Here is a 17,616-nt window from a genome sequence, read left to right on the forward strand (position 1 = left end):
ATTTCAGCAAAGCGTTTGATAAGGTTCCCCATGGTAAGCTTTTGCAGAAAATACGGACACATGGGATTGAGGGTGATTTAGTGGTTTGGATCAGGAATTGGCTAGCTGTAAGAAAACAAAGGGTGGTGGTTGATGGGAAATATTCATCCTGGAGTTCAGTTACTAGTGGTGTACTGCAAGGATCTGTTTTGGGGCCACTGCTGTTTGTCATTTTTATTAATGACCTGGATGAGGGCGTGGAAGGATGGATTAGTAAATTTGCGGATGACACTAAAGTCGGTGGAGTTGTAGACAGTGCGGAGGGAAGTGGCAGGTTACAGAGGGACATAGATAAGCTGCAGAGCTGGGCTGAGAGGTGGCAAATGGAGTTTAATGCGGAAAAGTGTGAGGTGATTCACTTTGGAAGGAGTAACGGGAATACAGAGTACTGGGCTAATGGTAAGATACTTGGTAGTGTGGATGAACAGAGGGATCTGGGTGTCCATGTGCATAGATCCCTGAAAGTTGGCACCCAGGTTGATAGGGTTGTTAAGAAGGCGTACGGTGTGTTAGCTTTTATTGGTAGAGGGATTGAGTTTCGGAGCCAGGAGGTCATGCTGCAACTGTACAAAACTCTGGTGCGGCCGCATTTGGAGTATTGCGTACGGTTCTGGTCGCCGTAACATAGGAAAGATGTGGAAGTGTTGGAAAGGGTGCAGAGGAGATTTACCAGAATGTTGCCTGGTATGGTGGGAAAATCGTATGAGGAAAGGCTGAGGGGCTTGAGGTTGTTTTCGTTAGAGAGAAGAAGGTTAAGAGGTGACTTAATAGAGGCATACAAGATGATCAGAGGATTAGATAGGGTGGATAGTGAGAGCCTTTTTCCTCGGATAGTGTTGGCTAGCACGAGGGGGCATAGCTTTAAATTGAGGGGTGAGAGATATAGGACAGATGTTAGAGGTAGGTTCTTTACTCAGAGAGTAGTAAGGGCGTGGAATGCCCTGCCTGCAGCAGTAGTGGACTCGTCAACATTAAGAGCATTCAAATGGTTATTGGATAAACATATGGATAATATTGGAATAGTGTAGATTAGAGGGGCTTTAGATTGGTACCACTGGTCGGCGCAACATCGAGGGCCGAAGGGCCTGTACTGCACTGTAATGTTCTATGTTCTAATATCAAAAATAAAGTTCAAACTTAATCTAAATAAAATGTTTCAGATTGATCTATACAAAATGTTTTGAGAGAATGAATACAGGATTTGCCTTCTGACTGGGTTACAGTGGTAGTCACAGCCTCCTGGAAAATTGATTTTTTGGGTCAGAGATGGATTTTACACAATACATTTTCTTTATTACATTCAGCATATTGCATTAACATCCAAACATAGGAATCAACTTCACAAAAAATAGCTGCGTGAGAAGGGGAAGGGAGCAGATTTCACCTTGGGAGAATGGCACTGTACTAGGATGTGGAGATGCCGGCGTTGGACTGGGGTAAGCACAGTAAGAAGTCTCACAACACCAGTGTTTTTTTTCCTATTTTATTATTTTCTACTTTCCCATTCGTATTTCACCAAACACATACACAATCGCATTCAAACAAAAATTCTCCAATATCCAGCTGCTATTAAAATTCCTCATCTACCCCACTATACACATCCTAAAAAATAAGTTTCGCTTAACAGGATTCTCAGATGTGTTATTAAGCTTGGATTTTCCATCGTAATCTGTCCCCCACAGTCCACTTAGCGTCTGAGTATCCTCTTTTTAAACACTCCATCTGACGAAGGAGCATTGCTCCGAAAGCTTATGGTATTTGCTACCAAATAAACCTGTTGGACTTTAACCTGGTGTTGTGAGACTTCTTACTGTACTAGGAACCAGGGATACACTGAGAAGTTTCCCAATGTGACAAGTCAAAATATGACTAGATAAAAATGTACATAAAAGCTGCCGGATTTTCATAAAAAAACCTAACTGGTTCACTAATGTCCCTCAAGGAAGGAAACTGCCACCCTTACGTCTGGCCTACATGTGACTACAGTTCCAAACTACATGGTTAACAATGCCTTCAGGCAACTAGGAATGGGGAAGATATGTGATCAAATTTGTTTAAAAAGAGGATACTCAGACGCTAAGTGGACTGTGGGGGACAGATTACATTGGAAAATCCAAGCTTAATAACAAATCTGAGAATCCTGTTAAGCGAAACTTATTTTTTAGGATGTGTATAGTGGGGTAGATGAGGAATTTTAATAGCAGCTGGATATTGGAGAATTTTTGTTTGAATGCGATTGTGTACGTGTTTGGTGAAATACGAATGGGAAAGTAGAAAATAATAAAATAGGAAAAAAAACACTGACTGAAACATTTAACCAAGAAGAGATTCAAAGTCACAAGGTAATAGACACACGATAAGAAATGTTATTGTGAGGATAACTTAATTAACTTCAATCAATAAATTCAGAATAAGCCTTTAGTTAATAAGACTAAGCAAATATATTTGGCAGCAAAAGATCTTTCTGTGCTTCCACAGTCAGTGTGACCTCAAATAACTTACCTGGTATACAATCATGTCGGTTATGAATATCCTCAACCACAGCCAAGTTTCAGTCTTCCAAGACATGCAGATTCGCGTGAATTCTAAAGAGTGAAAGATAATCACAAATAAATTCTACAATATATCATAACGCAATGCATCTCAGTTGAAAAAAAAAGTAGAAAAAGGTTTTTCAGTATTTGTAATTCCAGAATTCCAATACATCAGCAACTCTGGAATATCAATGGCACAAGTAATTAATATAAAAGGACCTACAATTCTAGGTCAATCAATCCCATGCCTCATGTCACTGTCTGGTGACAAAAATGGACCCGAATCGTCCCTAATTTACGGGTTCTCTTTGTACTACATTTCTGAACATAATAAACTACCTCTTCTGAAATAGCACCCTCAAAATAGTTTCTGAAATTACGTGCAAAGAAAAATTATTTTCTATTATTTTGACACTGCATTAGTTTGCCAAAAAGTTAGTCAAGCCAATATTGTTGATTACTAATGGACACTCCTGCTCCTAATTTATATGTTTGTCCACAATGGCGTCAAAGGGTATAGGAGGTAGGAAGGAAAGTGGAGCTGAGGACACAACCAGATCAGCCATGATGTTATTGAATGCCGGAATAGGGTCGGGGGCTGAATAGTCTACTCCTGTTCCTAATTTGTATGTTCACATATTTGACATGTGTCTGGAAAAACCATAATCAGAGCACATCCAAGTGCGAGAAATAAGGCGTACCGTCAAAGTATTAAGCCACAGAATCAGAATAGCCTTAACATAGACTGTTGTGTGGCCATTAGAATATTTTTTTATTTGTATTATCGCTGTTTGCGATTTGAATAAACTTCCTATTTGCCAGATTTTCTTCTAAAAGTTGACAGTGGTTAGCACTGCTGCCTCACCTAAGGGACCTGGGTTCAATTCCGGCCTTGGGTGACTGTCTGTCTGGAGTTTGCACATTCTCCCCACGTCTGCGTGGGTTTCCCCCGGGTGCTCCTGTTTCTTTCCACAGTCCAATGATGTGCAGGTTAAATGGATTGGCCATGCTAAATTGCCCCTTAGTGTCCCAAGATGTGAAGGTTAGATGGATTATCTATGGGAAATGTATGGGGTTAGAGAGATAGGACTAGGTTAGATACTCTGTCAGAGCATCGGTGCAGACTTAATGGGCTGAATGGCTTCTTCTGCACTGTAGGGATTCTTTGATTTTTGACAAACCAGCTGGTTAAGGTTTAGATCCAACTCTACGGTTTTTCTGATAAAGATAGTAACCAACAGAGAATTTAGAAACCACACTCTTTCAAAGATGTGCTGATTTATCACTTGGGCTTCTTGGACAACCTTTCAAACATTTAAAAGAGCAGTTTTCATTTTGATAACTATGAACAAATCCATATCCTCGGAATTAATTTCTTCACTATCACCAGATATTTAAATAAAAAGGCTTAAAAATTGAAACCCAAGTGTGCAGCTACAATTCTTCCCCAAAATTATCTTTGAAGAAAATTGTAAAAGACCCTTGTTTAAAACAAGATATCGACTTTGAATATTTCCAGTCCCTTTCAGGTGCTTTGATACATGTAAACCAAGTCCATCATTTATAGCTAATTATCCACAAACGTTTCAGAACTTTAGAGAGAACTAAAAAAGAATTGTTGTGCAAAATAGAAGTTATTATATCTGATAGCTCCTCAGATACCCTGATAAGTTCAGGGAAACACAGAGATGATCTAAATTGAAGAACTTTAAAAGGAAGTTCACAATCTGCTGTCTATTTGCCAACCCCTGACCTGTCTGAAATTTTGCGGAGAGCACAGGAGGGATCAGGCAGCACAGCCACCTTTGGACTTACGGAATACCTTAAGTGGTCAATTAACATCCAATTAAGGGCTTCATGCCATTGCCGCAGGTATTTTACCACCCCATACGGGAAGCCCAGCAGTTTTAGCTGTGCGGTCTAGTGTCGGGTAAGGATGGGGAAATCTCCTTTGGGTCCCCATCCCAAAGATAATCCAGTCTTCACTTGCCGCTTGAAGCGCAGCCCCTCCCACACCACAACCCTGGACTGATCTGTCAGTCCAGGCTCCTCAGTAATGGGGACTGCTTGCAGACCCACCTGTGGTTCCCAGTGGCTAATAATCCGATTGGCTGGCTGCTCTCAATGGCAGGAGTCATTCCTCCTGAAAAATGGACAGAAGTCTGACCTTAAAATAGTCAACATTGCTCCTAGCGTCAAATGCAGGGCAGCTGTTGGGATTGTGGATGGGCATCCCTCTATCCCTCCAACCTTTTAAGCAGAATGGGCAAGATCCACAGCAGTAACCAGCCCTTGGTTAGCATTCCATGGAACGATCATTGGAACATTCATCTGCCTCTCATTTGATTTGTATTATTGTCACATGTATTAACATACTGTAAAAAGCATTGTTTCTTGCGCGCTATACAGACAAAACATACTATTCATAGAGGGGGAAACGAGAGAGTGCAGAATGTAGTGTTACAGTCATAGCTAGGTTGTAGAGAAAGATCAACCTAATGCAAGGCAAGTCCATTCAAAGGTCTGACAACGGCAGGGAAGAAGCTGTTCTTGAGTTGCTTGGTACATGACCTCAGAGTTTTGTATCTTTTTCCCAAAGGAAGGTGGTGGAAGAGAGAATGTCCGGGGTGCATGGGGTCCTTAATTATGCTGGCTGCTTTGCCGAGACAGCAGGAGGTATAGACAGAGTCAATGGATGGAAGGCTGGTTTGCGTGATGGATTGGGCTACATTCACGACCTTTTGTAGTTCCTTGCGATCTTGGGCAGAGCAGGAGCCATATCAAGCTGTGATATAACCAGAAAGAATGCTTTCTATGGTGCATCTATAAAAGTTGATGAGAGTCGTAGCTGACATGCCAAATTTCCTTAGTCTCCTGAGAAAGTAGAGGCGTTGATGGGCTTTCTTAACTATAGTGTCGGCATGGGGGGACCAGGACAGGTTGTTGGTGATCTGAAAACCTAAAAACTTGAAGCTCTTGACCCTTTCTACTTTGTCCCCATTGATGACAGGGGCATGTTCTCCTTTACGCTTCCTGAAGTCGATGACAATCTCCTTCATTTTGTTGATATTGAGGGAGAGATTAACGTTGCCACACCAGTTCACCAGATTCTCTGTCTCATTCCTGTACTCTGTCTCGTCATTGTTTGAGATCCGACCCATTATGGTGGTGTTGTCAGCAAACTTGAAAATCGAATTGGAAGAGCATTTGGTCACACAGTCATAGGTGTACAAGGAGTGTAGTAGGGGGCTGAGAACATAGCCTTTGAGGGGCACCGGTGTTGAGGATGATCATGGAGGTGTTGTTGCCTATCCTTATTGATTGTGGTCTGCGAGTTAGGAAGTTCAGGATCCAGTCGCAGAGGGAGGTATCGAGGCCCAGACCACGGAGTTTGGAGATGAGTTTCGTGGGAATAATAGTGTTGAAGGCTGAGCTGTAATCATTAAATAGGAGTCTGATATAGGTGTCCTTGTTATCTAGGTGTTCCAGGGTTGAATGCAGGGCCAGGGAAATGGCATCTGCTGTGGACCTGTTGCAGTGGTAGGCAAACTGTAATGGATCCAGATAGTCCGGAAAGCTGGAATTGATTCATGCCATGACTGACCTTTTGAAGCACTTCATAATGATGGCTGTCAGAGCCACCAGCCAATAGTTATTAAGGCACGCCGCTTGGTTTTTCTTAGGTACCGGGATGATGGTCGTCTTCTTGAAGCAGATAGGGACCTCAGATTGGTGTAAAGAGAGGCTGAAGATGTCTGGCAATAGCTCGGGATGTTTGCAGACTTGTTATCACTGACCCATGACTGTCATTTAATGGTTCAACAATTTACCTCTGCAAGTTTCAGCACTGCCTGTAAGTTCCCCGTCATCTTTTTTAACTTGCAATTCTTTTACTTTTATTCTCCTGTCAAATTTTAAAGTTTAAATTTGAGGCCAGGTCATATACAGTATTATACAAATGAAATCCACTGACACTTTTTATTTTAAACTTAAAACGTTGTTGTATCCATTTCAAGCTCAGCGCAAGCTCATGAAAAAATATGAAGCAGGATTTAAAATCTGAATACACATTATATAGAACATGTGGTTGGCATCTTAGGAGTTATCTGCTTGAGGCCAATTTAATCAGGTCATTGCAGTTCTGCTTTATTCTGACTACTGGTTTGACGCTCTTGAAAAGACCTCTTTAAAATGTGGCCTCACCTATAATGGGGACTCAAGATATAGGCCCTTTAGACCACATAATAGCAGGGTTCCAGTGTAGTTTACACAGGCATAGCTGATTCTCAAAAAAATTAAAACTTGCCCTTTGCTTTACTAACAGCCCCAATCGCAATTACTGGAGAAAAACCAAATGGATGAACAGCAGTAAGACCATGTAGCTCACTGTACAGATAAGACCAGGAATATTTCAGCTGCAGGGTATGTTAGTAATCATGCTTTTATTGTTTGCACCTTTGGCATCAATACAATTTTAGTTTGCAATGGCACTGATATGACAAGAAGGACTTCTGTCATCAGGAAATCAGTCATCAAGCAAATCTCCACAAAATCAAAGGCAGCAATCATATTTTAAATTTGTCACAGACTTTAACCAACCAGTGGCAGAATTGTACTATAAATGGTATAGAATTTATAGCATAATACAATTATGAGTAAATTAGAGGACAATTCCCTTATGGAAAACCTGAAATGGGATTGAATTGTTCAATGCTTTCACACTGCTATTAGGCCAGGAATAAGCTAACCAAGTCAGTAATTTGATGCAGCAACTGTTAACTGCAAATCTCTAAAATATAGCAAGATAAAGCCTTGTGCATTTGCACAGATATTTTGAGGGAAAATAAGTCACAAAATCCTCTCCTCACAAATAGGTCCTAACAGAGTAAGAGAATTTAATTCCCACTATAAGATGGGATCAGCCCTACCTTTTTCCAAAGCCTCTTGAGAATGAAGCAACTCCCAACTTTCTCTTGCAAGCTTAAAGTTCTCAAGTGCATCAATTGAGTTTGGCAGCTCAATCTTATTGACAACAATGTGACGATTACGCCCTTTCCCAGAACATTCTTCATCATCGGAACTCTAAATTATAAAGTGAAATAAAGTTAGCGTCTTTAAAATTTAAATGTTAAACAATTAATATTGCTTTATGAGTTATACTTTCCACCAATTTTCCCACTTCTGGATAAGTTAACACTTTCAATGGTCTCTTGTACCTTGCACAAGTGGTTGGTTCTCATGTGTGAGCCTCAACAACGAACATTTCCAGACTACTCAGCCATGAAAGACAAGGATTACCACAGCTCCTAATTCTCTGTCCTAAGACAATATCCACACACACACTTCCAGCAGGGATTGCTAGATCTTACTTTCTCGAACGATCTACCAGATGTGGAGAGCACACATGAAGGAGCACTGAATGAGGCAGGAAGGTCATCAGGTAGACCCGCAGTTACCAATGCAAGTTCAGCCTTGCTCGACAGAGGGGAGTTTTTAAATTAATTAAAATTAAAATCAAAGAAAGGATACCCAAATACAAGTTCTCCCAACTATCGAGTATTATTTAGATTGGGGTGTGGGGGTAGAACTTGTGATTATTAATCCATTGGAAGTGATCAACTGAAGAGAACGACTGCACCAGGCACCAGATAACAATTTGGGATGGAAAATGTAGCTGATTTTTCTCTCTCCTTCAGGTGGGCTATGGTTAATTGCAATGCCTACCACTGCCCAAACAGAAATCAGCCAACTTGGAGGGTGCTGAACTTGAAGCTACCGTAGTGACATGGCTCAGCTACACATGGTCGTGCCCTGCTGTGTCACTGGGAAACCATTAGTATTTTCAAAATAATCATTCCATTTAATCACATTAATATAAAACCGCATTTACTGTCAGTAAACTGTCAGCACTGGCTCAGTTGGTAGCTGTCATGATGAGAGAGAAAGGAAAGGTTCAAAACAGAGTAACGCTTGGAGAAGAGAGAGGTTATGGGTGCTATGCTTGAGAAATCATAATAATCTTGAAATGGGAGACTGATGGTAGCAGGCAAAGGGTTGAAGAGGAGGAACTGAATGATTGAGGGCTGAGGGAAAGATGATCAGCTGGTAGGCTTTATGAATGTGATAGATATATTCAATTCTGAAGGCGAGCAAAAATATGAACTAACAGATTACACAGCAGAGAGCCAGATTTGTCAATCATCTAGTGATTACCCGTTCACGGCCTGAGAATTTGAGGCCGTGGAAAAGGCCAACATCTGGGAGAAGGACATCAAACACAGAGGCAAAATTGCTGGGAAAAGGTTAATATAAATATAAATGCCATCACAGATGGCAAACCACTGGAGGGAAGTCAGAAACTACCTGCACTTGAAAACACCCCTTAAATAGATTCCCTACAGCCACCATCTTGTTTGATAGTTCAATCCCCAGAGCATCTAACAGGTCTGTTCAAATCAATATGATTTGCCCTCCATATACAGACAGTATATTTTCTATCTGCGAATGAACTACCTGACCTCACACTAAATGTATCAAGATGCTGATTTGAGTTGCAAACAGCTCATGGAAATTTCAGGCAGCTTCAGTTAGTCATCTGCACTGTTAACTTGTAAAGACTACGGAATGCATTTGGAAAGCAGAGACTTTGCTTTTTCACAACCCAAACATTCATAAGTATGATTCTATTAACTCAAGCCATGCAGGCAGTATTCACACATCTACAATGAATCTCCATCTACGTGCCTCATTAAAGCAAGCATTTGCTAGCTATGTCAATGTATAACTGCTCCTTTAGTTGATGGTCATCTAATCATAATTCTATTGCTGACTAGTTCTATATTGCAGCCATTTGATCGTGTGTGGAGGCAACAGCTAGATTCGACAGCCAAATACAAAACCACATTCACATAGCAATATATGACCATGAAAGTTACGAAGTTGCTGTTCATCAGATGGTGTAAGAAACAGTCTCTGAATAAGCTACTTTAACTGAAATTGTGGACTTGAGGTTTTTGATATGCTATATAATTCTGTAACTATTAGTAGCATCTATTTTGCTACTGTGTAATAATAACTTGTGAATAATTCACAAGTTTATTTCAGCCTTTACGATACAGTGTTTGTCATTTATCGGAGAACTCAGAAGTGCATAGTGGACATCTCTGCAATTTCTGATGTACAAAAACTTGGTAAAAGGATCATCATTGATTCTGTTGCATACATGTAATAGGAAATTTATAGCCTAATACAAGATGCCTGAGTTGCAAAACAAATTATGCAAGCTACAGAGAGCATAAAATACCAGATCCTCCCAGTGGTCCAGAAGGTTGGTGTTGGTGTTTGGGGCGGGGGGGGGGATGGGCTATGCAGGTTAAAAATGGCATGAGATCACTAGTGATGTGTAGGTCAGTAGTAGTTGACCCCACCCTTTAATTTAGCAGTGTAGTCAGGCCAGTTGAAGGATTCATAGTTGATGGCGATATTTGCAGCTGATGTAAATAGACTGCTAACTAGCACAGCGATCAAACAACTTTTTGTCAAATGAGAAAGGAGTCAATCAAGTATTATGTAGCTGTCAAGAGTTTTTTTTAGCTCCCAGGTCAGTGGACAAATTCAAAATAGCAATAATATCCCATTTTAATCAGGCCACATAACCAAGAAATTGATTGATCACAGAGTTCTCCAATAACCCACTACTCTCAAACTGGCATCCAGTCCAGGTACACAAAGTTCTGAGGTTCAACTTTGGCTCAAGTGAAATCATTTGGTCTTTCATCAGCACAAGTTCTTCATGAATTGTGCAGCTGATCTATGCCTGGGGCACTCATTATATTCACCCTAATTTAGACAACTGATTCTTAAGTACTTCATCACACAAGGCTTCATGTGATGTGGCCTGGTCGACAGTAAATTAGTATATAAGAACTAATATTGTTGGATACCTTAGTGACAGAATCAACTTTGCACGATATTAAAGGATAGCAGATTAAGGATCGTTGCCTTCAATGTCAATCCGGAGTAAAAGTTCAAAGTTTTAAAGTTTATTTATTAGTGTCACAAGTAGGCTTACATTAACACTGTAATTAAGTTAGTTACTGTGAAAATTCCCAAGTCACCACACTCCAGCACCTGCTTTGGTACACTAAGGAGAATTTAGCATGGCCAATGCACCTAACCAGCACAGCTTTCAGACTGTGGGAGGAAACCCAAACACCTGGAGAAAACCCATCCAGACACGGGGAGAACATTCGGATTCCACACAGATAGTGACCCAAACCAGGAATCGAACCCAGGTCCTTGGCGCTGTGAGGCAGCAATGTTAACCACTGTGCCACCCATAACAGAACGTGAGCCAAGAATGGGAAAAAGTCATTTGGATCTTGTACGTTCCTTTAGCACTGTAACTCTCCAAGGTAAGTGATCATTTTGGATATCTTTAATATCTTTTCCTCTACTATTATGTTGGGCAAATCCAAGTACTTGAAATCAATATTAATAATAAACACATTTTAGTTGTAGAGTGCTCACATACTGTGATACTCAGGTAGAAGTGGACAGTGATAAATTCAACGACGAACAAGCTGCTTATAAGGCAGAAAACACACATGACCAAGGTGTCTTAAACTGAAAGGTCTTCCATATAGCTGCAAAGCTTTAGTATGCGGAAATATTTAATCATAAGTCATCTTTTCTATTCAAGATAACTTTTGGTAATCTTCTCTATAACCATTCCAATGTGCATATGTCTTTTTTGTAGTATAGTGAAGAGAATTTAGTGTATTAAATCAATCTGCACTCTGATCAGTATTTGTAAAGCCATAACACACCAAGGGATATGTTCCATAATCCTGAAAATATACCTCAACATCTATCAACATTATTTTGGGGGGGGGGGGGGGGGGAAGAAAAAATCACTTATGAATGTCTTGAGTATTATTTGGAAGAGTGGCTTGTCCAAGGAATACATAAATAAATTGAATAATGATTAAACTACATAACTACATACTGGTCTGACCACCAAAGCTGTTGTTTTGTGAAGCTAATTAAAATACTAGAATATCATTGCATTAACCAGATTTTCCCTGCCTGGAAGAAATAGTTTCCAACCAGCTTCTAGATCTTAAAGTGTATAATTAACCAGGAGAAAGTACTCTCATTGTCTAACTTCCCTCTTCCACAACAGTCATGTGTTATCCTGGATACTTTAAATCATGAAGGGTGTTCCAAGAATGTAATAAATTACATCAGACATCCTATATACAATAATAAGTTGAAGTGAGTTTGATGAGGGAAAGAGAGGCTGTAATAGTTTTGGTCATTTGAAATAATTTAAATCTTACAATAGCACATGGAAAGCACAATTGGAAACAAAGCATTTACCTGAAAGGCAACAAAGTATGGGGTAGTTTGCGGTACTTTGATTTACCTTGCTTGATGTTTCATGCAAGAATGGACCTTCAGCCTATGCACGAGGATATTCCCTATTGGTTCAAGTGATAGCAAATTCCTCAACTAAAATCAGAAAAATACTTCCGCGGACTACTGGAAAAACCTTTATAGGAATGTTCTCTTTTAACCAAAGTACAGTACAATCATATAGATGAACTGGAAGAAAGAAAACTTACAAAAAGCAAAAAAAGACTAGCACAAAGATACAGGAACTACATTGAGAGAAAAGAGGTGGTAGCCATACTGGACAGAATCTTTCAGATGTGCACTGAAAATGCAAACAGGAACTTAACCCCACTCCTGATGGCTGCCCAACAGCTAGTTAATGCTCTGTGGATTGTAAATTGGCTGGAGTTAAGTCTGGAGGTAACAAAGATACAGAGGAGAGTTTCAGCAGGTGAGCTGAGCAAGGGCCGGATGGGTGTGGTTATGGAGGTGGAACCAGGCAGTCTTTGTAATGGGGAGGACATGAGATCAGAAACTGAGCTCAGCATCAAAGATGGTAGAAAAGTTTCAAACAGTTTGTTCAACATGAAACAGTAGCAGGAGAAGAGGATGGAATCAATAGCAAATTTGTGACGGGAGTAAAAGATGATGGCTTCAGATATGCTGGTGCTGGTGACAATGGCTTCACCCATCCCAGGGCTTACCTGCAAGAAATTGCAGCTCATCCATGATTGGATATCAGCTAAACATGCCAATAACACAGAGGCAGTTCTGGAGTTGGGAGGGAAAGCGCTGGGTGTATACATGTGGAACCTGTATATTAATAAGGGGATCAGGGGTTATGGGGAAAAGGCCAAGTGGCCTAATTCTCCTCTTATGTGAAAGCTGATCCATGGCTGCGGATGGTGTTTCCATGCATAATATTACAAAAGGTCTGACACCTAGTCATTTACAGTAGGCAAAAGAATAACTTTCCAAAAATAATGAAAAATTTAGGAGGTACAGATTACTCACCAGTGTTTTTTCCCTTCCGTCTCCAAGTTTCCGTCTTTTATGAATGTGTTTACCCCTATCGATGTCCACGTCACCATAGGTATTTGACAAGTCATCCAACAAAATAAGAGGAACTTGGTTGTTGGAAGGGCTTGATGCTAAAAATAAAATTCGTTTAAGCTATTAATCAATATGCATAAAAGAGCATTAGCATTAACAATAACATATATACATTACAAAGTACTCTGCAGCAACTCAGCAAGGTTTCTTCAACTGCACCCGTCAAACCAATAATCTCTACCACCTAGGAGGAAAAGAGCAGCATGTGGGAACACCACAGCCTGCAAGTTCCCTTCCATGTCACATCCCATCCTAATTTGTAATATATCACCAATTCTTCATCATCGCTGGATCTAAATCCTGAAACTCCCTGAACAGCACAAGGGGAATATCTGAGAGAGGTTAACAAATGCTTTCTGAGAGGGAAAAGACATTTTTGCTCACAAACAAAGAAAAAAGTCATCTTGCTTTGAGTATTCAGAATTAATTCAGCAGTCCATCATAAACTGCTTTCATAAATGCTGAATGATAGCATCAATGTAAATCCGCCTAAAATGTGCCAATTAATGCTAACATAGCTGGCTTACCTATGGAAAGTTGCTGAGGTATGTCCAGTCCACAGAAAATAGGTTCAATTACATAAATCCTACCAATTTGCATCTTATCAGCCTACACTCAGTTATCGGCAAAGTGAAGGCATCAACAACAATACTAAGCAGATCTTACCAATAACCTCCATTCTGATGCTCAGTTTGGATTCTGCCATGGCCACTCAGCTCAAGGCCACATTACAGCCTTTGACCAAACATGAACAAGAGCTGAATTCCAGAGGTGAGGTAAAATTGACTGCCCTTAACAACAAATAGCATTTGGCCAAGTGTTATATCAAGCAGCCCTAGCAAAATTGAAGTCAATGGGAATCACAGGTAAAACTGTCCACTGTTTGGAGTCAACACAAAGGAAGATGTTTGTGGACGTTGCAGGCCAATCATCACTACTCCAGAACATCGCTGCAGGAGTTCCTTTGGTAGTATCCTAGGCCCAACCATCTTCAGTTGCTTCAATGACAATCCCACCATCATAATGTCAAAAGTGGGGAAGTTCACTGATGATTGCACAATGTTCAGTACCATTTATGACTCCCCAGATACTGAAACAGTCCTGTCCATATGCAGCAAGTCGTGGACAACATTTAGGCTTGGGCTGACAATTTCTGAATCCCCTCCTACCAACATCTTGGGGCTAGCATTGACCAGAAGCTCTGCACCATCCATGACAAAGCAGCTCACTTGGTCATCACCCCAGCCAACATCTTAGAAATTCACTCCTTGCACCACTAGTGCACAGTGTCAGTAGTACATAGCATCTACAAGATGAACAAATAAACAATAAGTGTGGTCTGTAATGTAGACAAATGGAACATCCATGAAGTGAGGTCCCAATGAACTGGCCAGTTGGTTTGGTTCAGTGATGTTGGTTAAAGGGGAACTACTGACCAGATTAAAATTGAACAATGGTTAGATTGTTATAACACAGACAATAAAGGGAAGATTCATAAGAAATTTTATTGTAAAAGGTTCCGAAATTCCTTGAATGAGACTATGCTGGTGGAAGTATGGCAGGGTGATCCCTTCCAGTCTCCAGTTGTGCTCGTATTATCTCTTTCCCAAATCCTCATAATAGGTTCAATTACATAAAAAACGAGCACTAGTACCATTTACAGTGCTCCCTGGGCATCCACTCCGTTGGGGTCAAAATTATCAGTGGCATCTCACAATTCCACTGATGTGGATGGTGTGAAGAGGGTTGGGCACCTTGACTAACTTATGAAATCTCAATTTTAAAAACCTAAAATATTTCTGTCACTGCTTTTCTAATGGTAACCAATCACTCTAGCATTAGTCATCCACTTCCTCATCTGCATAATATGCTTGCAGGATGCAAGGTACACCATTCTCTTGTCCTGAAAAAAGATGAAATTTCTGGTAGACAATCCATCACTCAACCACCTCTAACTCTTCTAACGATTGGTTTGGGTAGAGCATGGAGAATAGTGAGGAGAAAAGGTTGGAGTCCAACCAGAACCAGATGCATGCGAACCTATCTCCCATCCATTCTCCTGTATGGCTCTCCCAGCCCTAGGAAGTTCAAAGTCAAAGAGCTTGAAATTTAGTTTCATTAAAAAGTCAATTCTTCCACCACAGATCTATGTTTTTAAGCTAAATTGAGATCCGAAGTTTGGAATCTGTTACGTTTCAGCAATCCTGAACAATGAGACTTTTCCTGTCAGCTGTACTTACTAAAATAAATTATGTAATTTTATTTTCTTCATGCTTGAATAAAATAGTGTTCAAGATTACATTTTTCTGTACTTTTAAGAATTTTTTGAATTCTGTGAAACTGATTAACTTACAAGAGACACTTCCGCAATAGGTCAATATAGTAACGTCTGGAAAGATGCAGGGATCTTCTAGTTTTGTTTCACACAGTTTTAAAACAATTACAACCTGCCAACAAAACACCAGTATATGGACTGCAGTGATTCAAGGCGGCGGCTTATCATCATCTTCTGAAGAGCAGTTACAAATGGGCAATAAATGCTGGCCTACCCAGCGATGCTCACATCCTGTGACATCATTTTTTAAAAAACATTTATTCTCTCTTTTGACCAATTACCAGCTTTCTTTATTTTCCTCCCTGCATTTTCATACAGGTGAAATGTTACTGTAAGATATGGGAATTCCTGTAGATACAAGAGCTGTAATTTTGATCTACTTGAGACAATATTATTTTCTTAAGAACCCCTTAACTAACCTTGAAATAGAGATGGCTGGATACTGCCGACGTATTGGAATGCATTCTTGAAGAAAACCAGTAATGTAGAATAAACAACTTGATGCTTATACTTCCTGTGGCCCTCATCATCAAAGTTGTTTATATATCTGCATAAATCTTTCATCCTATGCAGAATTTCACCACAATTCCTGAAAGATAAAATCGAAGAAAATCTGGAACTCAAGGATGATTGAAATACTTGGGAAAAAACACACAAAACAACCCTCAATATTACATTGAACTGTGGATTTAAATCTCAGGCTGCAATATCTGTCACACCATTGATTTTTAATAAATGTATGTTTGTGTTACATCTACAAAAGTGAGCACAGAAAGAAAGCTGTGTAATAACAGTATTATGTATGGACTGATTCTGAATTAAAAGATCAATGTTTTCTCTACTTCTTTTGATCTTTACATCTATAGATGGCTACCCATGTCAACGGAGTAGGAATCAGCTTCAACCCAACCAAAACTTTTTTTAAAGTCAAGAAGCTAAGGCATGGGAGAGCACTACTGTTCAATACATCACAAGGAAGAAAATATGGATTAGTTAAAGCAGGTTATTGAAACTTGGAGGAAGGAAAGGCTGAAATGAGATAAGGAGTTCAATAGCTTTGAGCTTCGAGAATATGCTATGTGCTTTGAAAAAACAACGAGGGTTGTAAGGAGGATAAGCATGCAGATTGAAATGTTAATATGAGGAACAAGAAACAAAAGTTCAGAGGAGCAAGGAATATAGAAACAATGTCAAAATGTCAGGTTGTAAGCATTTCTTTTCAGCTAGCAGAATTTCCATAATGTACTAGTAAGAAATCGGATTTGAATTTCTACCTTGGTTAATTCAAGATTATTTCAAAAATGTATTCATTCAGTGTCTTCAACTTTTATTAAGATAGGGCAACTTGACACCAAACAAAGGACAGTGGTGCAGCTAATAGGGAATAATTTGTTGCTTGATTCTAGAGTTTATTCAAACTTAATGTTAATAATAATAGTTAATATTAATTTACTCATTTTTGTCAAAAGGCCATTTTGCCAGTCCTATACCGATTGGAGCGGCCTTATCCCCACCTGGGATTAGGAGGATAGCTGACACTGATTGGAGGAAGGAGGCAAGTGAATAAAGGGAAACTGTTCCCAGGAGATCCTCTTTCATACATAGACAATAGAAGCAAGAGTATGTCATTTGACCCCCTTTTGAGCCTGCTCAACTGTTCATTATGATCATGGCTGATCAAATTTAATACCCTGATCGCATCTTCACCCCCATATCTCTTTAGCCCCATATTATTCAAGTGTGCTTGCCCCAGAATAGCCTTAAAATATCTTTATGGAGAGGTCTATGCATTGGACAAGTCTACTTAAACAACGTTGGAAGACAGCCTAGAAATCAGTTATCTTATAAAACGACTAAAAGCTTTATATTAGATTATTTGAAACAGTCTCCCCACCCATCAGCCCCACAGATAAAAGGTGAAAGAGTTCCCTCCTTTGATTATAATAGCCTGTAATTTGGGGTATTTTCTACAATGCTTATCCCAGGAAACAGTGGGCAGAAATGTTCAATCAGAATTCTAACCTGTTTGATTTGTCCATCTGCCACTCACACCTCATTGCGACAATAGACATGATTTCAAATAATCTGTCCCATGGTTCCATTATCAATGACGACTTCTCTGTCAACCCTTCTATGATATACTTCTGAGTGCTTCGCTTGGTGGGTGACTTTATATCAGCTGCGTCTTGGGAACCTAGC

At 39.9% G+C, this 17,616-nt stretch overlaps 1 protein-coding gene across 5 annotated transcripts in view; it reads right to left on the bottom strand.

Moving 5' to 3' along the window:
- The window catches only part of ints10 (integrator complex subunit 10), a 64,487-nt gene that overhangs the window by 18,954 nt on the left and 27,917 nt on the right, over nucleotides 1–17,616 (bottom strand). For all 5 annotated transcript variants that reach the window (XM_078210981.1, XM_078211008.1, XM_078210989.1 and 2 more), the window contains exons 7-11: nucleotides 17,440–17,611; nucleotides 15,837–16,006; nucleotides 12,984–13,120; nucleotides 7,502–7,655; nucleotides 2,542–2,624 (exon numbers count right to left, since the gene is read on the bottom strand). In XM_078210981.1, coding sequence (XP_078067107.1) covers nucleotides 2,542–2,624; nucleotides 7,502–7,655; nucleotides 12,984–13,120; nucleotides 15,837–16,006; nucleotides 17,440–17,611 — 716 coding nt within the window. The remainder of the gene's footprint in view (nucleotides 1–2,541; nucleotides 2,625–7,501; nucleotides 7,656–12,983; nucleotides 13,121–15,836; nucleotides 16,007–17,439; nucleotides 17,612–17,616) is intronic.

Source organism: Mustelus asterias, chromosome 1 (assembly GCF_964213995.1).
Source record: "Mustelus asterias chromosome 1, sMusAst1.hap1.1, whole genome shotgun sequence".
In the NCBI taxonomy this organism is placed as follows: domain Eukaryota; kingdom Metazoa; phylum Chordata; class Chondrichthyes; order Carcharhiniformes; family Triakidae; genus Mustelus; species Mustelus asterias.